The sequence below is a fragment of the Trachemys scripta genome, chromosome 6 (assembly GCF_013100865.1).
Source record: "Trachemys scripta elegans isolate TJP31775 chromosome 6, CAS_Tse_1.0, whole genome shotgun sequence".
In the NCBI taxonomy this organism is placed as follows: Eukaryota; Metazoa; Chordata; order Testudines; family Emydidae; genus Trachemys; species Trachemys scripta.
The window spans coordinates 79,690,137-79,717,848 of NC_048303.1; the positions used below are offsets into that span (position 1 = coordinate 79,690,137).

The 27,712-nt window shown below is 40.5% G+C and overlaps 1 protein-coding gene across 3 annotated transcripts in view; it reads right to left on the minus strand.

Annotated features, from left to right (window-relative positions):
* The window catches only part of SYK (spleen associated tyrosine kinase), a 74,598-nt gene that overhangs the window by 13,969 nt on the left and 32,917 nt on the right, over window positions 1-27,712 (minus strand). For 2 of the 3 annotated variants that reach the window (XM_034773858.1, XM_034773859.1), the window contains exons 4-7: window positions 15,847-15,985; window positions 14,402-14,483; window positions 13,648-13,700; window positions 5,817-5,885 (exon numbers count right to left, since the gene is read on the minus strand). In XM_034773858.1, coding sequence (XP_034629749.1) covers window positions 5,817-5,885; window positions 13,648-13,700; window positions 14,402-14,483; window positions 15,847-15,985 — 343 coding nt within the window. The remainder of the gene's footprint in view (window positions 1-5,816; window positions 5,886-13,647; window positions 13,701-14,401; window positions 14,484-15,846; window positions 15,986-27,712) is intronic. The other variant, XM_034773860.1, reaches the window with a different exon arrangement.

The window sequence follows — 27,712 nt, forward strand, 5'->3', positions numbered from 1 at the left end:
TATCTTTTATACCTCTCAGTCATAGCATTTCATAAGAAAAGAAGCCATTGTTCAGGAGGTATTTCCAACCAAAACCTAAAGAAATAATTTTGCCCAATCGGGTATACAGAAAAGGTTTTACTATCTAAAATTTTAGAGTAAGCGCCAAATAATGGGCTAGCTTGATCTCCTCAGGTCTACCATGGTCCATTTGTGCCACTGTACTGGCATAGTGGGCCTATAGACCTCCCTCCCCTCCCCCCCCCCCCCCGTGGTGCTGGAGCATGGTAGGCTACATCGGAAATGCCCAGAACACTCTGGTTTGTGCAGGTGGCTGGAGTGTCCCCTTAGGACCATATGCAAACAAGCATAAATTAGAGCAGTCCTGAGGCTGCTCTGACATATTGCAGGGGCCAAACTGGCCCTTGGCCAGCTCCAGAATCGTGAAGCCACAAAGATAGTATAAAAACACATTTGTCCCTCTTCCCCAACCCTAACTTTGGGTCCTAGGGTGAGCGAGCCCTTCCAGACCCAGGAATTAAGGCCTATGTTTCCTTGGCATATGTCACTTCACTTTATGGGGTCACATTTTTATCTAGGTCATAGACTTTTACTAAAAGCATCCTGACAACAAATTCAGCAAAGCAAAAGGAGAGAGTTAATATTAGACATTCCACAAAGAGAAAAGAGGGACAAAATTAAAAAGTAAATAGAATATGATTTACTGGTCTCTCATTTCAACTGTTCACTTAAAAGATTGTGCTCTAGGACCCCATCCATGGGAGCATGAGCTAAGGGAGGAGACTGGCCATGAGGGAAAGCAGCATCCCCCATTTTTAGGGGAGAAGAGAAAGGGAGATGGGGGCTGGAAGGCTAGGAAGAAGGAAGATGGGGAAGCCAGGAGGAAGAAATGAAATGTGACCAAGGGGGAAGAAAAGAGATTGAAAGGAAGGTTAAAAAAAAAAATGATGAGGCTACAGATGAGAAATGGGAGATCTGGGGGAATGGTGAAGAGAAAGATTGGAGAAAGGCTGTTTGGTTGATTTAGGGACAGAGTGTCAGAGCATAGAAGGTCAGTCCTAATTTCTTCTAGTATTCCTTTTACTGTCAGTTACAACGGGCTATATATGATCCAGTCAAAAGAGGCATGGAAGAGAAGGATGGAGAAAAGGGGGCGAATGCCCAGAAAAGTTGAGAGGCTGCTTGTGAAGGATGTTTCTTCTTTTGGCAGTGCAGCATTTGCAGCAAAGTTGGAAGCGAGGAGTTCTGAAATGCATAGCAGAGGTGGGCTCTTCAATTTCAGAGAAACAATGGCATTGTAAAAAATAGCTCCCTTTTGTCCTGTTTACACTAGAAATTGTTACTTAGCACAGCAAATAACCCTCATTTATATCCAAAGATGTATGGGTCCGGCCAAATTGTTTGGGGACCATGGATTGCAGACTACCTTGGGCGAGGTTGCCATTGCCACATGCCCATAACTTACAGTTGGAAGTTGTTCAGTGGGAGTTGAGGGTGCCCAGTACTACACCAAAAGTACTTGGATTTGTACGATTGTGCTAAGCATGGGAAGTTGTGAACCCAATGCCTTGAAATGTTCCCTGATGCTTACTTTAAAAGCCTATGCAGGAAACCTTTTCTGTAGTCATGATTAAGTAAAGCCCTTTTGCCATAGCTGAAGGTCTCAGATAACCAATGCAGCATGACATTCTCATTTTATTTCTTTTCATGATTGGCTGAATGTTCTCTAGAGCTTGTACAATTACTGTGCTTGCATAACAGGGAGTTATTGCTGCTGCTAAATTCAGCAGACCTCTTTGCTTTTTAGATGAGCAAAGATTTTATGCACAATTTTTTTTCTCAAACAGAAGCTCAGGAGAAATGTGATATAAATGGGGAAAGGGCTTAAAAATGACAAGCTCAGAATTTCTAGTGGACTGGAATTTGCTGATTGAAACTATGAGCCAATTACATACTTGATAGTAATACAAATCAGGAGCCTAAATCATAAAGAGGTAAAGTTATGAAAGATCAAAAAGTAATTATTTTTGAATTTTGATCATTAGTAAGATATTCTGATTTATACCTGATCCAAATTTATATATAAAAGTATTCTGCCTCTTTCATTTACTAATATTCATAACCCCAAATCCAGTAGGTTAGCACTCAAACCTTACTAGCTAAGCAAGCACCTGACACATCTAAGACATTTTAGCCCCCACTAGATGGCACTAGTTGATTTAAATTTTCTTTTTTGGCAGGTGACTTGGACTTCCTTTGTCTAAACTTGACTCTAAAGGAACGTTTGAACTGTTAATTTTGAGTCACTGAAGAAGCTACCAGGAAACATTTTGGTTTGACATTAAGATATAAAATCAACATGATCTATTTTTGAACTTTTAAAAATGCACATTCTAGAAACTTTGGCTGTAATTAAGGAGAAATAATAATCTTCCTAATTAATGAAGTCAAAATAAACTTTGACCTCCAGCTCAGTATGTTAATTTTTGAGCATGGATATAATTTTGCATTATCTTAAAACCTGCATTATTGTTGAGTACTCAGACATGTAACGTTAAATGGCTATCAAATCAGGTTTCAAAAGCTACCTCCCATTTCCTAAAAATATCAGGCTTTCCTTACAAATATGTGCGTAATAATAAAAACTGCTTTCCGGGACTGCAATTGTCTTCACAACATCCACACAAAAATACAGACTATTTGGGATGATGCTATACTGCAGCCACCAGACATTATTTTGCTGCACAGCAGCCTCTCAAAATGTGTTTCTGCAATCCATGTGTGTCACAAGACAAGGCTGCCTTTACTAGCACTCACTTGAGATCCACTCACTTTGCACATTTGGACCTATGTCCTGCACCTTTTGAAGACAACAGAAGTCTTATTATTTAATTCTACTCCATTTTTTCCACAATATTTACCTTCCACTGTCACAAAGTACATGAGAGAGACTGGACTACAGTAATTAATATGGTTGTAGCTGCCACGTGGCAGCTTATGAAGTCTTAGATCAATGTATGATCATATCCAGGGCCGGCGCTTCCATTTAGGCAACCTAGGCGGTCGCCTAGGGTGCCAGGATTTGGGGGGGGGGGGCAATATTTTGCCGCCGTTGGCGGCAATTTGGCGGCGGGGGCTCCTTCCGCGCTCCGGGTCTTCGGCAGCAATTCTGCAGCAGATCCTTCACTCGCTCCGAGACCCGCCGCCAAAGTGCCCCAAAGACCGGGAGTGCAGAAGGACCCCCTCACCGCAGAATTGCCGCCGCCGACCGGGAGCACGGAAGGACCCCCGCCAAGGGCGCCAAAAACCCTGGCGCCGCTCCTGATCATACCACTAGGATTCCATAATCTTCCATCAAATGCTGGTTCTTACTGGGATCACCAGGAGTTATGGCATGAAACTGAGAAAGGGAAATTTAGCCAGAAGGAAAAGCTGTCTCACAGTAGATGTATCCCACTGGGGGAACAGTCTTCCAAGGGAAGTAGTGGAAACACTATCATTTAGAACTTTTAACAGTAGACTAGAGAAAACACTAGTAAATATATAATAGCATTGAAAGGCAGGTAGTTTAGAGGAGAGGTTTTCTCTATCTGTAATTTCTATGCTCCCCAAAAGCATTTAACGTGTATTATATTGCCACATTGAACAGAGTTGTAATTTCCCTGAAACAGTTCACATTTTCAGCTCAAATCTCACAAGGTAGTTTGATTCTGGGCTGTCAATCTGTAAACTGGCGAGATCCCGCCTGACAACCACACACACATTTGTTTCTGAAGGAGTGAGAAGAAATCCTGAACTGTTGTGTATTAGCCATTGGTGCTAGAAGTTTAGTTCTGAAAGAATAAATGTGGCAAAACAAGAATGTCGTTCGCCTCTTAAGGGACTGCATGTTGAAGGAAATTTTTCAAGGAGAAATTTTCAAAGGCAGAAATGAGAGTTATATGTCCAACTTCCACTGAAAGACAACAGGAGTTTGGTGCAACTAACTCCCATTTCTGCCTTTGAAAATCTCCTTCTTAAATTCCTGGACACAGACTTTTCTATGAAATATAAGATAATATAATACTTTGTCTTATGAAAACACTATTAATGCATTGGTTAGGATAGTTCATATTCACCTAAAAATGAATGAAGGTCAGGAGTCAATGATGGTAGCGTAATCCACCTGCAATATCACTGATTAGGAGGTGTATTGACTTGCTGAAGAAGAAACAGATAAGGATGCTGTTGGTTGGCTAGAGTCTTTTGTTGCTGAGTGTTTATAGACTTGTGATGTCCAGCAACTACTGTTATTTTCTGATGGTGCTCTCCACAGAGTTCCATTCTACATCCCCTATGATCCAGTGTGCATGTGAGTCTATTGGGGAGGTGGATGAGAGGTGGGTGGCAAATATTGAGGATAAATGGTGTCGCCAGCATGCTGACAATCCACCTCTAGGTCCCTCTGATCCAGTGCATATAGGCAAACACTTGTCTGTGTCTTCCAGAGATTGGAGTCTAGGGGAGGGTGAGCTTGCTGAGGCTTAATCTGGAGAAGATTTATGGGATGTTAAGTTTGGGGAAGTAACTGGAAGATTTGTGAAACATTATAACTTCTCTTACAGAGGCTGTTTTTTGTGATGTGGGTGCATAATCTGGGGTCTGCTTTGATGCCCATCTAATACTAGATGATTAGATAGCAGCAGTGACCAAGATGGCTTTTTTCCCATCTATACCTGGCAAGAATTCAGACCCCAAGGAACTTATTAACCAACAACAGCATAATAAGAACACCAAACAAACACACCTACACTCCTCATATACAACATCATGGGCAAATTTTCAGATGGGCTTTAAAATCTGTGTCCATAAGTATTGTGCACACAAACAAGCACATGTGCATGCAAATGGGGCATTTACAACAAGGCCTTCTTCTGCAAGGCCTCACATGGTGCCCAGCAGAGAGAAAAGGATGTTTGTGCTCCAGCGTGACAAATAAGGTAAGCACTAAGCATAGTTCTCCACACTGACCAGGAGTAAATCTCAAACATCTTTTGTGTCTGCTTCTTTACTCTCAAGAACATAGGGTAAAAAAAGGGTGAGGTGTGGGTGAAAGAAAGGACATAAGTGTTATTCTCAATATGCAATGAAGCTATTAGGTATGTGCTTGAGGCTTTGCCTCTATACCTATCACTGTACAACGATAATTTATTGGCCATGTAGGAGTATTCTCTTTAATGCAGGATTGAGTTCTCCGGCACCCCCTACCTACTTATTGTGCTTATTCTTGCAACACTGCATTTGCACAATGCATGATCAACCCCAAGACATAACGACGTGATCTGTGCACATAAGTTCTGTAGAAGCATTTTAGTGGTTGTTTGAAAATTTGACCATAAATGTACTCACTAATACATAAAGCAAGCCAATTTTCTGATGGCTAGTAATTATTTACATTAGAAATATAATTTTGTACTGGTATAATTTATTATTTTTTAAAGTATCTTCCTTGTATTGTATCTCAGGCATACTGAAAACAGTGCTAACATTTCTGGATGTGAGGAATTAAGTTATCTAAAAATACAAAAAAAAATCTTTTACCGTTGCTAAGGATCAGGCATTGGTTTAATTCAATTAACCAAGACCACATTTGTGCATATGATTTGTGATTAGATAAAACAAGGATTAGAAGCAAAAAGATTATAAAATCTACATGAACAAATTGTTAGTAGCCAGACACATGCTTAGTATCAGCAAGCCAGAAAAGAAGTGAGGTTAGCCAAGTGTGGGCAAGTCTTTTCACTCATTCAAAAACCTACAAAGACTATATTATGCACCTTTTTGCTGCCAGGCTTTGGAAAGGTGTACGATTTGAGTCTTGAGATAATTCCACCTGTTGACCAAGTCTAGAAACCATAATGTCAAAGAGGAACAGTAAATGTGTCAGGAAAATATCTAACGGTAATTTATAAACAGATGTACTTTTACAAGAACAACCTTCCAAAACATTCCTGGTATTTTCTCTACTCTGCCTCTAAGTATACTTTTAAATTATTACGCTGAAGCAAAAAGTATGCAAAAGTAACACGTGAAATCTCCAACAGATCTTCCCTAAACCATATCACTCCCTCCCCTTCCAAATCTCTCCTTTAGAAATCATTATATCCCAACATAAAGGAGAAAACCACAACTGTTACATGTTGACTAGCATCGTTGAGATAAATTCTGCTTCCAGTTACACTCTTGCAATCCCACTAATTTTAGTGAGGTTCCATGCGTGTAGAGCAAAATTTAGTCCTTAGTATTGTATAGAATTTCCAAAGTTGGAAAATACACCATACTTTGCAGAAATACAAAAGGCAAATTTGACTACAGTTATAAATCAAAGACAACAAGGCTTTTCTCCCAGTCATTCACACAGTAAACCTTTTTCACTACTATTGTGAAATTTTTATTCCCTAAATAAACAGGATTTACCAATGTGAAGCAGATAACCTTACATTATAGGTGGAGTGTTAATACAGCTATCAATTTGAAGCACACCTTGGTTTTAGAATTAACATAAGATGGTTATTTTAAAAAAAAAAACTACATAAGCTGAATTGAACTCAAAACAGTATTTTGAAAAACAAAACAAAACATAAAAAAACCAAGATTTTGATTTCCATAGATGCAGTCATGCCTATATAAATTAATTGAAAACAAAAGCAAATATGTTGTTCGGCAAGTATGTTATATGAGTCGATTAGCCCTAAATGGCTCTCTCTAAGAAATAAACAGGAACAAAGAGCACACATTGAAATTTTTGAAATAGTATTGTGTTGTCCTAACAATTACGAACTTACAGTTGATATGGCACTTAGACTCTTTTTAAATAAGATAACTCAAAATAATGTCCAAATTAATTATTTGAAAAGTTCTAAACCTTCAACGTCAAAAGTAAGTTCTGAGACTGTTTTACGTGACTGAAAAGAGGAGTCAATCAGCTGTATTTTCCCCAAAGCTTTCTTTTTAAAAGGATCATTTGCTTTCAAACAACTAAAAAAGCAGCTTTGTTTTAAAACATCAAACTCGGCCTAATGTACATATTCCGATTTCAGGAATGGGTGCTGTATGGTGTGAGACATATTTTAGGATTGAAATACCAAAGTTCCAAGATTTTAAAAATTGCATATTGAATCAGTTATTTTCCTTAATCTGACAATGTTCTCTTTCCATATGGGATCAAAAACCTTTGGGAACTTTCTAGTTATCCTGCAACAAATGAATTTATCTTCTAAAGCGTTTAGAGTTTTTGTGTAGGGTGAGCACTGTTCATCACCCTTTTCCTGTAACAGTCGTTCCTTAACTTTTGACCTGATGCCTGTGCAGCAGTTTGTAAGGCTTTAGAGCTAATAATAACTAACTCACATGATAGTACTGCAGACATAAAAATGCATCCTAAGATGAATATTTTGTAGAAGTTGAAGGAGGATGGCAGTACCAGTCTAAATAAGCTGGCACTCATAAAAATTTAAAAACTAATTAGGTTTGGACCTAGAACTTACATGCCTAGTGCATGGTAACTACTATATAAATATAACAATACTTGGACAGATGACCGTTGATGAAATCTGGATACTCTAGACTTGTTGCTTCTCTGTATTGTAAGTGACTGATTTCAGGCTCAAATCCTAAACTCATCTCCTGGCCTAAATCCTTGATCAAGGTTTTGGGAAGATGTTCAGGGTGAAGGAATCATCCCCAAGGTGGTAGAGCCAGTGGCTGAAGACGTTTACTTGGGGTCCCTTTACATGATGGGAAGGAAATGTCTCTACCCTGCCCAACTCTTCGGTGGAGTACTGCTATATATGGGGATGATGAGCAGGGCTTCATGCTCTGTGTTGTATATGCACCTCTTGTACAGCCTTCCAACACCCTGTCTCCCCTTTCTGCTCTGGTTTCACTGCAAAGGAGACCTCAGTGTGGCAGAAGAGGGGACTGGATTTTGACATCTTGTCTGGTGGCCTAGTGATAACGTTACAGGAGACCCTACTGCTCTGTTAGTCATTGACGCTCCAGAGGGTGAACTATAAACACAAGTAGCTTCTCTGAAACCATAAATTGTGATCTTCACTCTCATGAGCTAAGAAATTTTGGGACTACTAGAGGCTTGTCTTGTGAACACAGCAATGGCTATTCCATCTTTTCTTCCTGCACTGATTATCTATCTCCTTATATTCCACACAACTTTATTTCTGGGTGCCTTTTCCAAAACAAGCTGGGACCTCTTAATCAGAAATATTTGAATAATAGATTTTTTTTGGTTCACTGGGAATAAAAATATTTTTTCAGGTTGACGTGAAAACAATTTTTTGGAAGTTTTCAGCAAGTCAAAAAGTTAAAAAAATCATTTTGGGTCAAACTAAACATTTTGTTTGATCTAAAATGAAACTTCATTTTGGATCAAATGAGTTTTTTCCTTTTTATTTTTTCCCAAAGTATTTAATTTTGAAAATGTCAAAACAAAACATCTGACAAAACAGATTTTTCTTCAGTTTTTTTGTTTTGATTTGTTTTGTTTTTTCACAGAAACAATTTGCAAAATGGACACAAATTCATTAAGTGTTTTTGATGGATCCAAATCTGCCTATTTTGGCTGAAAATAGTTTCAGCTGAAAAGTTTTTCCCACTCTACCCCTAATCAGTTTAGCTCAGGCAATAGCCAAGTCTAAGAAGCAAAGGATGATATCTCTGACTGTAGAGTCATGTTAAGGGCAGGTTTCAGAGTAGCAGCCGTGTTAGTCTGTATCCGCAAAAAGAACAGGAGTACTTGTGGCACCTTAGAGACTAACAAATTTGTTAGTCTCTAAGGTGCCACAAGTACTCCTGTTTATGTTAAGGGCAGTCATTGATGCATGTATTTGGGAAGAATTCCATTCAGATGAGTCTATTGACTGTGAATGTTTTTTGTGGAATAGTGGGCATTAGATAGGGGTCTCTCCATGTAATATTCTCTTGTAGTACATTAAATCTCCTGCTCTGAGCACCTCCTCTGTGTTTTATAGGTCACCATTGGTATTTATGCTAAATTGAGTCCTGCATTCTTTGTAGCTTTCTCTCTTTCAAAGCAGAGGCTAGTGTTGTTATTTAAAGATATGGGCCAAAGAAAAATGTGCTTGCAGGTTTAAAATAGGAGTATCATGGAAAGAAAAATGTCAGCTGCTTCTACAGCTCAACTGGCTGCCCAGCTATTTTCAGATCCAAATCTCCCCGTTCTACTTCATGATTAAATACCTCTCTCACACAAAAGATACCACTCCTTTTGGTAACTTCCTCATTGCTGGGTTTTGAATCTAGAGATTTCAAGAACAGAGTGAGGAGTGGGAAAGTGATAGCAACCGAGAAGGGCTAGTGGCATGGGGGGCATGATTACGCATAGGGATAAAGGTGGATCAGAATAGCAAGTAGGGGAGAAGAAGAAGGTTGAGGGGATGAGTAGTAACATGGGGCTGGATGAGGAGTAAAGAGACCAGAGACTAAGGGAAGCAGCAGTAACAGGGTAGGGTAGGAAGAAGGGAGCCAGGACAAATATAGGTAGGTGATAGGGGCTTGTTGGAGCAGGACAGGGAGAGGAAGGCAGAACTATATGGAATAAGGAGTATGAGAGAAGGTGGAGAAGCAGAGGGAAATCTGCTTAGATGAGGAGACCCTGTTGGCTCTCTGGCTGGTGGGGAAGGAGGAAGGATTTGGGCTGTATGCTAGTTGGCAGGCAGGAAGAATCTGGTCTGTGGGAAGAGGGGAGTGGCCATAGTTAAAAAGGAAAAGGCAGGTAAGGGGAGGAGCTCCTTGCTATCCAGCTTTGTAAAATTAAAGGGATATAATGCTCCAGGATTTCTGAAAACTCTGATCTCAGAACAGACCTAGCATGCTATGGAAATGGTGCATTGGAATAAAATAAATAGTTAACTGCGGATTCTACATGGTCTACATCAGTGTTTGCAATTGTTATTTATTCTTCTGAGTATGCATTTCTATCTGTGCAGTTTGAATTAATTTTTAATTTAAGCCCTGTATATAAGAACTGCTGCATAAGTGGTCAGCTGAACAGTTCAAGAGTTACTGTTTCTCCACAAGGATGCCCATGTGGAATTCAACTATGGTAAGTAAACCTTTTGAGCTCTGTAGATAATAGGATTCCATGTAATTTTCAATTTTTTCCCTTTATATTAAAAAAGCAAAGAAATGACATACAAGGACCTCTGTTAATGCATACCAATGTTCAGATGTTAATTACAGTAAAGTCTATAAATTATATATTACTGAGAACATATTCTCCGTACAACAATAATTTTAGAAAAGGAACTAACATGGTATGCACATAACACTTATCTCATGGAACCCTTTGTTCTCCCCAACTCTCCTTGCTGTTTTACCATATGTCTAAGAAAGGGCTCAAAACTAGGTCAATAGCAAAATTTCTATTCACTTCCATGGTAGAAGACTCAGGTCTATATCTGTAAGTCCCTTGAAGTTTTAATGTTTTGAGCCCCAGTCCTGAAAACACTAAGAATGTGTATAATTCTACTCATGTGAACAGGCCTTTTAAACTCAATGGGACTATTCACAGGACTAAAAACACACTTTTAAGCATTTGCAGGACCTTCATATGTAAAGAATCATGAACAACTAGGGAGATATAAATAACGTTAAATTATAATGATACAACTAGAATTAGAGCTGCAGTGTAATTTCACTGATGAAGCGGAGAGAAGAGTTTAGCCTGTGTTCTTTCATTACATGATCACACAACATTGGTCAATTTAACCTATTATTCAGTTAATAGAATAAAAAAATAGAACTACATTTTTTTCTATAAGCTAACACTTTATAGAGCTTCAAGTGTTTACTTTTCCTTTATAAACTTGCAAGCATATAGGTAGTATTTTCTGTTCTCACATAAGCTGAATTTTAACATTCTGCCTCCACTAAGGTTGTGGAAATAAGATGACTTGTGTACTGTTGACATGTTTAAACTTCACATTTTAATATAATTTTAGTTACACATATGTTGTATGGAGCCAAACCTCAAGACCAAGATTTTCAAAAATGGTTAATGGTTTTGGGTGTATATGTCAAAGAGGCCTGATTTTCAGAAAGTACTGGCCTCTTACTCTCTGAAAATCAGGCCACATTAAGGTGTCTTCAGTTGGCACCCAAAAATTCAAGCATCCAAAACTACTGGCCACTTTTTGAAACCTGGGCCCAATTCCAGATGTTGTATGATGATATAGCACATTGGGACAGTATTCTCACAAAAATCTTTCTTACTCTCATGAAAGTATTTCCTGGGGTTATTTCTCTGTGGAAAAAGCCACTTGAACAATCTACCATTGCAGTAAGAAGTGGATGTGTTTTGTTATGAAGGGAATGGATGGCAGGCTAAAGTCATTAGCTTGAGCAGTCATACCATCAGCACAAAACTAGAGCTAATCTGGGCCGGCAGGGCAGGGAAGCAGCACTTTTGAGAGCCAGGAATTTTTCTTCTTTAAAAACACTGGGTGAAGTTCTGGCTCCATTGAAGTCAATAGCAAAACTCCCACTGATTTCAATGGGGCCAGGATTTCACCCAAAGCTTGTGATCAAGGTGAAGACGTACAGGTTTAAAAAGTGTTTATTTTGTTTTTTTTAAAATTACTACATGGATCTCCCCTGACCCTGCAAGGCTCCAGTAATGACTGTGGTGCAGTCACTCCTCTAACTGGATTGTGCGAGCTGGTCCACGACTTGGCCCTTAGTGTGTGACAAAGTCAAAGTTGTCCCTGAGGCCAGTGTGAGTATTCACGCAGCCTGGGTACATTCATGCATGCAGGCAGCAATGCTATTGTCATATTTTGTGCTTTGCTTGGCAAAGGTATTACATTATTTTAAATATTACATTTTCTCTCTGGCACCACTGCCTTTCATGGTCTGTTGCTACTGATCAAACACTAAAAGGCTGAACATAGGGTACCGTGCTGTTTAACTAAATGCTATCACCAGCCCGCACTTCACCACAGGCTCATGTATTGTACACTCACCTGTCTATGTGACATGTAGTTTTTAACTGATCGTCACTCATGGAGAGCCAGGACAGTCTACCTAACTACTGCCCATTTATCAGGCTCTGGCTGGTATGGGCCTGTAGGCCTAAAACACAGTCTTAGTTTGGGTACATCGGCTCTCTCATTCTATCCCAGAAAGAGTTTCCCTAGAGGGCAACAATTTCAGACTCTTCCTGTATTGTTTTTCTGTATCTGATGTTTCCTTAACTGGAATCCTAAATCTGAGTCTAAACATTAGTAAGTGATACAAGTACAAGATTCACATTTTAGATATTTTTAAAAACTAGTAGCAGATAGGTGCCATTTGTGCCCCTGAAAGTATCCCTGTATTTTCCTAAAATATAACAAGTGATATGATTGCATATGTTTGGTGATCATGTAATTAAAGACTCTTTTGTAGTCCATATGGTCAAGCAGGGCAGTTCTGTTTGGTGTGAACCTCAATTCTGAATTTCTTGTGCTTTGTATAATTAAAATGTCAAGTTTGGGGCCAAATCCTGCCCCCTGCAGCAGTGATGAGAAAAAAGGAAGAAAGTCTAGATAATCTTTTACTGCCTCTTCATCTTTTGCAGAACCAGCAGGGAAGAATATTTCCAGACAGCCCAGCACATGGGCCTGGCTGTCATCTCTGTCTGCAAACCACATCCTAAAGGGTGCATGGTCTGTGGTCGAACAAGGGTGCTTCTAGCCTCCCAGTCAGCTATAGCCCAACCCAACACTCATTGAAGTCAGTGGAAAAAATCCCACTGATTTCAGCGCATGTTGGATCAGGCCTTTAAAAACCTGAGGTCAGCAACAAGTGTTAACTGTGGAAATAATTTATTCAGCAAAGTGATTCTGTTTTAGCCAGCAGATTCCTGAAACAGAAGATGCACCACGCAGTATCTCAGCTCCCCCCTGCTTTTATAATTAGTGCAGGATATGGCCCATAACATTGCCCTAGTGTAGCTTTCTGCATATGATAGATCATAATTTTTGAATCTTGTGCCTATAAAATAAGCCAAAAGAATTATGTGCTGCATATAACTCTGAGCAAAAACTGATTAAAGGAATAAGCCAGCTAGAATATTTCAAAACAGGGGTAATGTACTTTTCCATGTACTGTCTATATCAGGGGTCGGCAACGTTTGGCACGCGGCCCGCCAGGGTAAGCACCCTGGCGGGCCAGGCCAGTTTATTTACTGCTGACGCGGCAGGTTCGCCCGATTGTGGCCACCACTGACCGCGGTTTGCCATCCTGGGCCAATGGGGGTGGTAGGAAGCCGCGGCCAGCACATCCCTTGCCTGCGCCGCTTCCCGCCGCCCCCATTGGCCCGGGATGGCGAACCATGGCTGGTAGGGGCCACCATCGGCCGAACCTGCCATGTCAGCGGATAAATAAACTGGCCCGGCCCGCCAGAGTACTTACCCTGGCGAGCTACATGCCAAAGGTTGCTGACTCCTGGTCTATATACAGCAATCATAAGAAAATTAATTCACTACTGCAGTGGCATGCATTCATTAAAGTTCCTAAAATGCTAAGAAATACTAAGGATCTCACTTGCTTTTCTTAAACATAAGCATTGCTGCTACTGCTTACTCTTACCTTAGGATGGATTCCGGGAAGTGGAGGTGGACGGGTGTCAAAAATAATGTTAGCTATAAGGGAATCAAACATAGGAATTACTTTGTAAGCATACAGATTGCTGCCATTCTTATCAAGAGTGGGGAATATAGCAGCGGAAAAAAAACAGGGTGGATGGCCTCTTATCTAACTACTGATTTTACATACTATGGTTCCAGTAGGTTTTATTCATGACCAATTGACAAGATATTAAACACAGCAATCACCGGCTACACTGATTGATAAGTCATGTTCAACACCATGTTAGTTATCACAATGCTACAATATTGTATTCTTATGAGAACTAATTTTCAAGTGAAGAAAAAGCCATTTTTATGACCTGTTGAGACTTTCATCCCTTGTTGTTATATAAACCAGCCTTAGAACCTGGACCAGAATTTCTTTCTGCTTTCTGGACTAGATAGAATACTTGCCAGGCCTACTGGCCTTGAAAAGCTTGCAGACAATACTTCACTGCCTGAAAAAGAGAAACCATCCCAAGAAGAATTAAAATATTTGAGGATAGCAAGGGACTAATTGCCATCAAGATTAGCAATCATTGGAGGCAAGAATATGGCTCTATATAATACAGAATCCCCCCACACCTTCTCACACTATCCAGAGCAATTCTTTATAATAGTCTGCATGTTCCTATTCCTCTGACAAAGAAAATGCACACACCTCTTCTTATCTTTAGCAGGAACATTAGAGTTTTACAGTCATCTGAATAACTTACCATTTTCTGAGCCAAGTCGTGCACATGGAATTGTGAGGACCCTTTGCAGCCCATCTGGTTTGTATGAATAATGTTCAACTAACTACCAGGACAAAAAAAGAAGAGAGAGAATGTCAGAAGGTAATATTGGGCAATAATACCGGCTGTATGTTCTTGACAAGTCATTTCACCTTTCTGTGCCTCTGCTTCCCGTCCTACTCTGTGTCTGTCATGCCCACACGCTTCAGGGCAGGCACTGCCTCTCACTGTATGCCTGTACAGTGCCTTGGCTGGGCCTGTAGACACTACTGTGATGTTAATAATAAGTCATGTATTGTTATTAGAACTGGCCTTTGCATTTTTGGATGACTTTACCTGTACACAGACTGTGGAATCACAGTCATTCTACTGTCTATTGTGGGGTGGGGTAGGGGATGCAGGCAGGATTTGCAGCTCTGTTCAGAGACCACACTGAGTCATTGTACTTGCTCTCAATCCTATCTTTCTAAATTGTGCCTGTGTGTTCACAGCATCTATAGCAGATATTCATGGGGGGGGGAGGGAGAGAGAGTGGGAAGAGTGTGTGTGTGCGCGTGCGCCTCCCACCAGTATCTGTCTGTGGTGGAAGAATTTCCTTTGCCCATACAGCTCTCCTCATCAACAGTGGAGAACACTAGTAAATCAGCATTTTTTCAGCTTTGCATTAAGCAGGAAGGACATGCATAGTTAAGGGAAAGGCTAACAATTATTATATACAACTATAGACTTACATTATACACATACAGTTATAACAATTTGTGTTAATATAATTTTAAACAATAGGCGGCAGCAGAAATCTGCTACATTTCTTTTAGTGTTTTCAATTTACCCACATTTATTCCTTGCAGTGCCTCATCTTTATTACAGACTACAGTATAATCAGCAATCCATTCCATGATTACTTAATCTGGGCCAGGATTTAGACAGTGTTGGTAATGCTGGGCAGGCTGTATTTCTCAGTTTGCCAGCTAGAGAGTCACAGAGCTAAAGAGGACTGTGTGTGCCTAGCATCCTAAACTATTCCCTTTGTGGTTACCACACCAGAATTCTGTCTTTTGCTTGTCACAAGGGACATTACAGAAATGCCATAGAGCTATTATTTAATCTTGCTTTTACAAATGAAAATGCCTTTTCATTCAAGGAAATGTACAATTCTTTAAATAATAACTAGAGAATTTTTAAATTAAGCCAACATATTTAAAAAAAAAACAACACACTATCAAAAACTGTACCACTTACATAGCTTTCTATAATAAAAGATACTTCCCCCTTTTCCCCCAAAGGATGAAAATCACTAAAAATTAAGTTAGAATTATGTGGCCAATTAGCTAAAGATTGCAGATGCGTGGTAAAGTAAAACAGAAAACTGCCTTATTTGGAGCTATAAAAACATAAAGAGAGTTGTCCAACTGATTAATTTAACAGACCTGCCAGAGGGTGTCAAACTTTTTTCCATCTGGTATAGAGAGCTTTCCTGTCTTGTCTCTGTCAATACGATAATGCAGTACTTTTCCTTCACTGAACAGACAGAGAGCATAGGATCCATTGTTGTCCCTTTCCCTGATTCTGAAATGACAAGAGAAATATCAAAGGTTATTCTCAACTAGTAGCGAGCACCTGTATTTTGGGGGAAAAAAACCATATTTTCTACAAGCTTTCCAAAAAGAAATAGGGCTAAATCTGTATCCCAGCTTTTGAGGCCTTCCCTTGAAAACCCTCATGTACTTTAGTGTATGCCATTTTCTGAAGTTTGTTTTATCATTTTCCTTTGGGGGGGGGGGAGGGGGAGAGAGAGGAAGGAAGTTCCAACATGTGGAGCTATTTGCTACGGAGCAGCAGAATCCTGTGTTCTGCACAACATGCGTACTATGGGCAGGTCTACACTAGAAGCGCTACATCGGCACAGCTGCACCAATGCAGCTGGCTGCTGTAGCACTTCTGGTGAAGATGCTCTATGGCAACAGGAGAGTGCTTTCCTGTCAGCATAATTACTCCACCTCACAAGAGGTGGAAGCTATGTCAGCGGGCGGGTGTCTGCCACCGACATAACGCCAGTGTGGACAGCACTTAGGTCGTTGTAACTTGCCTTGCTCAGAGAGGGTGTCTTTTTCACACCTCTGAGCGAAATAAGTTAGATCAAATTAAGCACTAGTGTATACCTGCCCTCAGTGAGTCAAGGGCTCTGAATGCATGCACTTTTGTGCATTGCAGGGCTGAAGTCAGAGACAGGGCTCTTGTACATAACAGTTGTATTTACAGCAAAGAGTCCTGTGGCACCTTATAGACTAACAGACGTATAGGAGCATGAACTTTCATGGGTGAATACCCCCACTTCGGATGCATGACCCACGTATTCACCCACGAAAGCTCATGTTCCTATACGTCTGTTAGTCTATAAGGTGCCACAGGACTCTTTGCTGCTTTTACAGATCCAGACTAACACGGCTACCCCTTTGATAGTTGTATTTACGTCTTTCTGGTGCCTCAGGTAGATATAGTGAAAACTGATTCTTCACTCTTTTATCCTATATCCTAATACAAAGATTTGGGTGCGGGGGGAGGGAAGGATATCTGAAATAATAGCAGGTTAAGATAAGCATAAATAAAAAGAGAAACATTGAATTAGCTTGTGGTGTTTACTACTCTACTTCCACACTACTATACGTAAGGATAAAATTATGTCATGGAGGTCATGGATTCTGTGACTTTCTGAGACCTCTGTGACATTTTCCACTTCAGCCTTGGGATGGGGACACCGGAGCTATGAGCCACCGTGGATGGCAGGAGTGCCCCGGAGCTGTCTGCTTCTGCGGGTGGCGAGGGAGCCCCAGAGCTCTCAGCCATAGTGGTGGTTGCTGGATCCCCTCCCACACAACGGGGCTCGGGCTTCAGCTGTCTCCCCCCCCCCAAACCTCCCCTTAATTTTTAGTAAAAGTCACAGATGGATCAGGAGGTTCTGTGAATTTTTGTTTATTGCCTGTGACCTGTCCGTGACTTTATTAAAAGTAACTGTGACAAAATCTTAACCTTAACTATAAGTCATGTTCAAGCAACGTAGCAGGATTTTACAAAGCAGTCTAATCGTATTAATTATGTTAATATTTGTTAAGCAAATTAGATCTTATGCTTCAAGGTGCAAGGTCTGCAGTGGATACATAGAGCATTGCACTGTTGCACACAAGCAATTATTTTCTCTCTCTGAAGTATCTCTTTCTGGCTACTGCCCCAGACAGGGTGCTCATCTTAATGGACCTGTGGCAAAAAGTCAAATCCTGGTTCTGTGTTCTTAAGTGTTTGGAATTCACATGCAATTCTTATTTATTTTACATAATATTAGGTTATGAAGATGATCCATGTTCTCTCCCCATTATCTTCATTGGTAAGATAAGGAAAATCAAAATTTATCTAGGAGACCATGGAATGTAGTGCAAGAAAAATGTGTACTATTCACATTCAGCCAGGATACTGGCCAAACAGGAAATCTAAAAACAATATATGAAATGCCTGCATTCAGTAGTGCTGCTTTTAAAACTATACTGCGCATTGTAGTCACATTAGCCCAGTATGGGTTTGTCTCCCTTCAGTGGCTGTCCCCAGGAAATGGTTTGAGCATGCTACTGCCTTTATGCAGTCACACTGGTCCTTTAGCAGAAAAAGTAGACTTTTGATTTTAGATCCAGAGGCCCCAGGTTCAAACACAGCTGGTAGGAGGCTGTCATCTGAATTGGTCCGTATGTTTTCTGATGTTACGTCTTCCCACTGGAAAATGCAGCTTCAACTACATTGAAACCTTCCGAAGGGATGTGTCAATTTTGACTAAACTTTAGACTGAAACCTGCCTGGTTTCCTGCCAGCTCATCCACATGCCTTCCTGGGCTTCTTAGCAGTCCATTTGTCAGACTGCCAGGCTCCCTAGGCTCCTTGGCTGGCCAGGCTGCCCGACTCAGGCAAGTGGCCCAACTCCCAGGGCAATTGCCTGTAAGGGGAGTCAGGCAGCCAAGAAAACATGCCAAAAAATTCCATTTTTGGTTCTCTTGCCTGTGAAAAATTTCAGGGTTTTGACCTTTTTCTCCAAATTCGAGACAAAGGGTTTTTTGGTTGTCCATTTCCCCACCCCCGAAATTCAATTTTTTTCATGGGCAGGAAAAATTGTTTCTCAGCCAGGTCTATATATCAAACAGCTTTCAGAGTTTAAATGATATTGAAATGAGTTACCAGTATATACACAAAGGTGGTTCACAGTATTAAAGAACTGAAAAGCCGAATCATTGTTAAGGTTAAGATTTCGTCACAGTTATTTTTAGTAAAAGTCGTGGACAGGTTTTGGGTAATAAACAAAAATTCATGGAAACCTGTGAACTGTCTGTGACTTTTACTAAAAATAATGGGCTTGGGGGGGGGGAGTGATTGAAGCCCAAGCCCCAGTGGGGGTAGGACCCCAGTGGGGGTAGGATGGGTCCAGCGGCTTTCAAGGCCGCTACAGCTAACAGGTCCGAGGTCCCACCATGACCGCCGGGAACTACAGGTCTCCCCAAAGCCAATGGTGGCTAAGAGCGCTGGGTCCCCACCGTCCTGGGGCTGAAGCAGAAAATGTCACAGATGTCTCTGAAAGTCATAGAATCCATGAGTTCTGTGACCTCTGTGACATAATCTTATCCTTAATCACTGGCAAATAGTTTCTCAAATAACTTAGAGGTAAATATATGGCATGAAACCCAGACATGGTACTGAGATGCTTTTGTTGGTGTTGTATTTATTAATACACAATTAGGTCATGTTCCTGTAACTCCACTGGGCTTTGTAATGCTTTCCTCATTTCCTGGCTGCTGTGAAGGAAAGGGGTTTAATTCTCTTTCCCCTTCCTGGTTCCTGATGTGTGTGTTTGTTTCCCCTCTTCTCCTACATGTAAGATGGAAGGAGTCTCTCCTTTCCTCTCACCCACCATCTCTTGGCAGGTAGGAGTCTCAGTACCTTTCTCTCCTCCTCATGCCTGGACAGAAAATACCAAGTTTCCAGTGGCATCTATATGGATGAGTTTGTTCAGCACACTCTCAAATGCCTGAGCCACAGTTTTGTGATTCTGTCTTTTTAATCTCTGCCTGCATTTCATGTAGAAGCAGCAAAGTGTGAACCAGGGCAGGAGACTAAGTAAGAGGCACATGTCGGGCCCTGAAGAGCCGTATCCTACTTCAGAACATTTTCCTTTACATCTGTGATCCTTAAAAAATTTAATATAATCAGAGTCTACTCTCTCATTGATGTCTGGTCTTGAGAGGATGTATGAAGGTAACTCATTAACAATAATAATCTCTGCACATGTAAAATGTCAGCTTCAGTAGAGCAGATCAATATACTGGATACACGATTGCTTTCCATGTTATTGGGAGATAATAGATTGTATTTCCTAATATGGTGCAAGTTACTTTTTGAATGGAGGTCTAAATGCTATGGAATGTAATGCAAAATTGCAAATCTATTTTGGAGACAATGCCTTCCACCTTGAACATGTATTTCTAGTTCTTTGAATTATTAAGAGCGATACACAGGACAACAAACTGCAAGTCATTCTCCATTTTAGCAGAAACCTTGCTGCTCTTGACTGGTCAGTCAGTACAGGAAGTCAGTGTGCTAAGTACCTGTATGTTAAGAAAAACCACAAACAATATGGTTCAGGTTTCTTTTAAAGTGATAGGCAAGCTATTTTGGTTTCAGAAAAAAAATATCTTATTCTATTTCCCCTTTCTGCAAGTCAGTGTTCCAATCATTTATGTTCTGTACATTTAAATTTTAACCAGCAAATACAACTTTGCATGCAATATGGCTGAATAAGCAGTTCAGAACAACCCATGAACAAGCTTAAACAAGTCCTATTTGAATTCAACGAATCAAATCAAAACATTATATCACACCTATTGTTACTGTATCACATATCATTGTGATGTGCAGATGCTAGCACTATGATGCAATTAAGAGCCTGCACACTTTCAGATGGCCTTCAAACCTGTTGTCACAGCTCAAAACTAAATGCTTGCTGCCTTTGCAAGACAGTGAGAAGTGTTCTTAGAAGCTAGGTTTCACAATTTCATTTTGGTTTTGAAATGGTAACTTGTGAAACTGATCATGGTTTTCTAGGTTAAGCTAATCCTAAGGAACTCTTGATAAGTATATACTGCTTAGCACTTAATAAACTTCACCACTTAGTGTGTCTCCTTTGCCCATGGAGTTTGAACAAACTTAAAAATTAAAGTGAAACTAACGAAGAAAGAACTACCTAAATTGAAAATGACATTTTCTGAAAGGCTCCATAAGTGAAATCAACAAGTTTTGCATAGCTCTCATTGTGGCAGGGTGATACAGTTTCAGTGTTGCCATGTTGGATTTGGGGTTCACCTACATTATTTTGCATACACAGAAGTTTTTGTTTAGTAATTTTGAGAACTGCAAAAACAAAGTAACTGATTAGACTGTGTGTTGTAACTGTGCTGTACAATGCACCACACCATTTATGAATCTTCAATAGATTCCCATGTAGAAGTTCAAATGATACAATAATAAAACCCTTGTCCAAATGGTTTTCTGTGGGCATTGTATATTTAAAAAAATTTTTTTTAATCAAGATCTATTAAAGAAACCAGTAGTAGAATACTACCTGCTCCTCCATCCCAACACTTGCATACACCCACAGAAGTAAAATGCAACAGTTTATGCCTGGAAACAAGAGTGTGCTCCTATTCCTACTGAAGTCAACTCCCATAGATAGCAATAATAGGTGGAACCACACTGGTGTCCAAATGTTTTGGTTTTTATATTATTTATATTTTAAACACCCACATTACAATGAATTCACAACTGAAAACTAAGTATTAAGTGGTGCAGTGAAAACAGAATTTATTCATTCCATTGGTTGGAATTCTTCCACTCAGTCTGTCCCTTGGGTTTCTTAGGTCCTTACAACTGTAAGGTTAAATGACAATTGATAGCTGTTTCAAGGATAAATGTAAATCCTGTAGGCTCATTTAAACATTTTCTTGGATAAAATCTCGATTTTAACTCAGTACCTTTTACTTCCAAACAAAGCCAAATTATCCCCTCTGTAAAAACAAACAATTCTTTTGAGGAAAAAATGTTGTAAATATAATGTGGAAAATTCATGACATTCTACCATTGGGGAAGTTTGGAAGAAGTTAGTGGCAAAAGGCTTGGTTTTGGAATGCTGTGGAACTCAAGGATGCTTGAAGAATCGCAGCCCTCCTCAACTATGAATTGATCAGAGGCCCTCTCAAAATATTGGGGTACTTGGCGGTTCTTTGCAGACCCCTAAAGAACAACCATGTGAAGCCATTACAGGGATTGTAAGCAAGCTATAATTTATAGACAAAAACATCACTGACACCAACTTCCAATCCTGGCAATCCGTTTACATTTTGAAGGCTATATTTAGCACTAAAAGGGGCTGGTAATTTTTGTGGGGAGGAAAGTCCCTCCTCCCCAGTTAAATATTGGTGGGGACACATCCTCCCTACTTTCCATTGGGTCCAACACCCATGGAAGTGTAGCCAAAAAAGGGCTGCCAGTAAGTCTGGTGGAAAGTGAGAAGAGAGGAGGAAACACATAGTGTAGTTACTCATCCCCTTTTCATACTCATGTGTATGTGTGCCCTACCCCAGGCCATAGAATAGAGAGAGCAATCTGCCCCACAGTCAACAACTAATATGAGCCTGTAATATCTTTATCAGCGGAATAGTTGGATAGGATTTTCCAGTTCCTTAATTAAAGTATCAGATATTTTTATTTTCATGATAGCCTATGTCAGCAGTTACCAGTCCTATTTATAGATACAGAGCTAATAAAAATAATGCAGATGTGAATTACACAATTTAGCACCATGTTGTTTGGTCAGGCAGTATTTAAAAAGAAAAGCAGACTTCTGAGACTAGATTCCTACTTAAAAAAAACAGCGTCAATTTTTCCAGTACATGAGAAAAGCATTTAGTGTCATCAGGTGTGAAATCACATAAAATAATGCTGGACAGGATGCCATTAGTCACTTTAATGGACTAGACTAGCTTTGCTCGGCCTTGGCAAGCTCAACAGATTCTGTAGACATCCTTGTGATATTAAAATTATGTTTTGGTTCCTTCCTGGTACTTCTACATGGGTGATCAAGTTACATTCAAACTATATGTGGCTGTGAACCTTCTGATAACATGAACACAATTGTATGTAATTACAAATAATTAGAGAAGCTGTATGTGTTTGTATCTAATGCTGAATTTAAAAGTTTATAAATGTGTTAGAAACTATATATCTCATTTCAAACTGCAAGATTTGAAGCTGTACATCTAAATTTCTAGATCTAGCCTTTATGTCTTGCAGGAATTCATCTTCTAAACACATGCTTATAAAACTAAATTTACAAATTCAAAGTCAGGTGTACACTGGCTACCATTGCTTAATTAGGTGCTGGAGCACAAGCAATTTTTGCACATTCATAACTGACGCGAAGAGCCCAGAGGTATCAGGGCTATGAACTGCCAAACCACTAATTAAGCACTGCTGGCCAACACTAACAATAGCAGCAATAGACAAACAGATACCATAGTTATTTCCCATTTGAAGTGCAGGAGAAAACTGGCATTTTAGATATGGCTGGTTTGTAATTGTTGGCAAATGTTTATTTTACTTCTTAATGGGATTTTACTGTGCCCATGCACAAACCTGTATTTGTAATAATCATTGCTTATAATCACATTCTAATATTATGCACCCAAAAAGAGAGTTTATTGGAAAATTCATAGAGTTTCAATAACATTTTAGAGCCCTGCAGAGAGAAGAATTAAATAATAAGAAAGTTGACAAGTACTTTACAACAATATCTCAATGAACTTTCAGTCTATTCTTCAGCTCATTTAATGAATGCCACCTGTTGGGGTGGTGATAGGGGTGTAACATTTCCCAGACCTCTTTTGTTGCAAAGAAAACATATGTTTCCATGTTCTGAAATGGAGAATACGAAAACGCTAGCTGGTAAGACTATTTCTGCGATAAATGGAAGAAAAAAAAAAACAACCCTGATTTGATCTTCTACCCCCTGCCAGTACATCATCTAGGAGTAGAAACTACATCTCTCTGCATCTGGGACAAAGTGCTGACACAACCAGCCACGCTGTTAGGAACTGAAAAATTATCTGCATGAAGCTGAGGGGGTAATGAAGCAGTTTTCTAGTGACATACATCACATTACATACCTAACTCAGTTTCTTTTTTAGAACAGGCAGATCAGTCAGTCAGGGAGGGTTTCAAATCATGAAGAACCTCACAGAAGAAATTCACAGCAAGTTGCCAGAAATTACCACTTTTAGTGAAACTATTTTACTGCACATAAATATCACTTAAGCATCAGAAAATTACTCACTAGTAATTCTGTTTCTTATAGTTCTCTTCCACCATCCTATCCACTAACAGAAGTTATAGACAGAGGATGCTACCCAAGCAATGAGGCAAAGAAGGTAAGCATGGCCTTATGGCATTTGGAGCACCTAATGGCCAATAAGTTTCAGAAGGGAATGACAAAGCCAACTAAGGCTATGTCTGCACTAGCACTTTTGTCAGTCAGGGATGTGAAAAACACACACCCCTGAGCAACATAAATTAACACCAGTGCTTCTGTCAGTGTGACAGCACTATGTCGGCGGGACAGCATCTCACACTGACATAGCTACCGCTGCTCATTGTGGATTGTTTAATTATACCGAAGTGAGAGAGCTCTCTCCCGTTGGCATAGAGCAACTACATGGAAGACCTTACAGTGGCTCACGGGAGATCCATGCTACTCTAAAGTCTCTAGTGTAGACATAGCCTAAAAGTGCATGTGAAAAAAACCAAAGATGCTGGGTAGTCACTTTACAAATTCCAGAGGCAGAACCTCCTATCCACTGAGCCCATGAAATCACTATATTTATGTGGGACTTCACAATTTTGGATGCAGCTGTGTGGCCTGGCCTTAAGGTAATGGGAAATAATCTTTAAGCCACTAGTAGCCTTCTTTCCCTTGTTATAATCTCAAAAAAATTGTTAACTTTTTATAAATTATGAGCATGATTTATGTACAATTTCTGATCTCACTCATCTCTGCTGCAAAGAGACATTGCAACATAAAACAAGAGGTTAATTGACACTAAATGGATTGCCTTGGGGTAGAGGATGCAGGGGAACCCTCCCCCGCTTCCCCAAACCTCAGAACTGAAGATAAGAAATGAGCAGGACACATCTTCCCCCATTCTGCAAGCTACATTGACAGTAACTGAAAATTCTCCCTAAAGAGAAAGATGTGCTTATGTATCACTCTCAAGTCATGTCTACACTTTCGCTCCGGAGCGATCGATCCAGCTGGGGTCGATTTATCGCATCTAATGAAGACGCGATAAATCAACCGCCGCTATTCACGTAGCTGAAGTTGTGTAACTTAGATCGATCCCTGCCCCCCCATCTCCCCAGTGTAGACCAGGCCTTAGATACTTACAGTTTCTAAAGATATGGCTCCTAAAGCTTTGAATGGGTTCTACAAACACCTGGAAAATATATGGTAGGGTCTACTGAAGAACCAATGGTCAATGCCTAGGTCTCCTCAAAAGAAGAGGACAAAGAAGCTTTTGGATATAGGAAGGAGAATCAATTTCTCTGTCTTGAAATGGCTGAGGTGGATTTGCAGAAACTTGATTCAGAGACCTCTTTGGAAACCAGCCAGGAAAAAAAACAAGAACATTCTGGGAGGAGCAGGAATACACATCCAGCCACATTCAGAACTTCACTGGAAAAGGTATTGCTAATCCAGGAATAGGCAAGGGAAGTCAAGTGCAATCCTCTGTGGGACAGTCAGCAAACTCTTTCAAAAAACCCTCATCTCTGAACCAGCACTACTCAGTGTTCTGCCATCAGACCAAAGTGTCCCAAGGTAAAGAAGAAGAGCAGACCTGTGAGAGTAGGTCTCATTCACTAGGGAATTTTCTCACCATGGTTAATTCTGTTCTGTCCATCAGGGAAGCAGGAACCTTGACTGCAAAATACACACAAAGAACCAGAGTAGCGCTAAACTACTCCAGCAACAAATCACTGGACAGACTGTTTCCTTTCTAGAGCATAAGAATCTTCTTCCACTCAGCTTCTGAAGACAAAACCTGCAGGATCTGTGCACCTAAGTATGTGATTACATTTTCAAAAAAGATAGGAGCATAAAATGACCTTTGAGAATTCCTAACCCAAACTACTCACAGCTATTTATGCACTTATCTGCTTGTTCTGGGGACAGAGTATTTGAGTTCTGGTGGTATCTATAATCTTCTGAATTTAAACGGGATAGGAGAGCCTTCTCTCACCTGTCATTCCTCAATACTAAGGGGAGCCCTTTAAACTCTTCTTTCCTGATTATCTTCATATTTCATAGCAATGAAAACTTTTCAGGTTTGATAACACCAGTCCTCCCATGAGATACTCCTGAAGGGATCTAGGTATTTATTCAGACTCAGACCCTTTTATTGGACACTGAATCAAGAGAAGTAGGAAAAGTAGAAAGTGCAAAGTTGGTCAGGACTCTGTCAGATTTCTTGGGTGAATAAGCTCTAGAGACAGTTGCAGAAGAGCACGTAGCAGCACTAGGAATCCTCCAATCTTAGCTACTTTTTTTTTTTTTTTAAAGGGAAAGGCCAGAATGGTTCGAGAAATCAGATGACAGCAATTGACTCAAGCCTACTACTGAATGGGATAGTGTGCTGGAAACCCTTGGCATACCTTACTTCTACCAAACCCTAGCTGTCTTCAACCTCAATCTCTTCTAATTTCATGTAGACTTCAGGTCTCTGCCACACCAAGTGAGCTCCCGCCTTGCTAAGTGTGATGGGGTGCTTGCCCCACTCTGGGCTTTAAGGGATTAATAGAGCCCTAGGGAGGCTGCTCAGGAGGCAGCCGATCAGGGGCTGCAGGGCAGAGGAAGGCAGTTGTATGCTGGGAGCCCAAGGAGGAAGGACTGTCTCTGGAGGGCTGAGAGAACTGCCAGTACCCTGGCTGGCTGCTGGGGTTTGCAGGCTGAGGCCTTGAGGCAAAGGCAAAAAGGATGCTGGGCCAGACAATTCGCTGCAGTAGCCACTAAGGGAAGTGGCTGAACAGTGGACTGCAGGTCCCCCAGAATGGGGGGAAGCACAGTGTGTGGCACGGCTGCGGTCCTTGGAGAGACGTGGGTTCTAGAGCAGGAGTGACGGGGGCAAGGCACCACCTGAAGAGAGTGCACTGACATGCAGAGCTAATTCACATTATAGACGGCAGGAGGTGCCAGAATGGTGAGTGAACCCCGTTACACTAAGCTGCGTACTGAGTCCAGGTTCTCCCATAAAGCCACTGAGAACCATCTCAAGCAAGCTGAAGCCATAACTGCCCAACACCTACTGGGAATAGCAGATGTTCACAGTGACCAGAAAGCACTTATCTCCACAGAAGGCAAAAGAAGTGTTTCAGGAAGGACAGCTCTTGCACCTTCTTCTATTTGTTGTTAGGCTTCTTCTGCTTTGGAAGCTGCTTCCATGATATGTGTACAGATTCCAGAAAACAAAGACATCTGCCACAAGCAGGCTGCTGGAGATGCTCAGTTGCATGTCTTAACTCAGACCACATATGAAGTAAATTCCAAGAAATAGCGGGAAGATGAGAACGCCTATTGAGAAGTCACAGAAATTCTACATTCCAGGTAGCTGCCAAGCTTGCCTGTCTGTACCAGCAAGAGAAAAAAACATGTAATCTGTTTCAGAGCAACTACTGTCACAGAAACAAGTGCATACAGTACTTAGTCTATAAATACATGGTAGAGTCTTATCATACACATTGCTATACGTTGTTGTTTGTAAGGAGTATTTATGTGACGTGTGTGACCTTAACCTAAAGCTTTGTTTCCTTTCTATCACCCATACAAGTTTTGGAGTTCTTGTTCCTGTTTAATAAAGGAGTGGTTTATTTCCCAACTTCTACCGTGGAAAACACATATTGGGCAAATTATTACAGGAAAATGACTCAGGGCTAGACTGTCACTTTGCCCCTTGTCCATTTTACAGTGTGTAGCTGCATGGATCCAGGAGCAGACAAGGGAGGGAACTGTGACTACAGCTAGGCAAAATTTGTTCGATGAATAGTAAATTAATCTGAAAATGCATTTTCTGAGGCACCAGAACAATTTATAATTCCGGATTGAATTCAACCCACAAAATGTTTTGATTGAGTCAAATTAGCATTTTCCAAGAGAAAACTGTT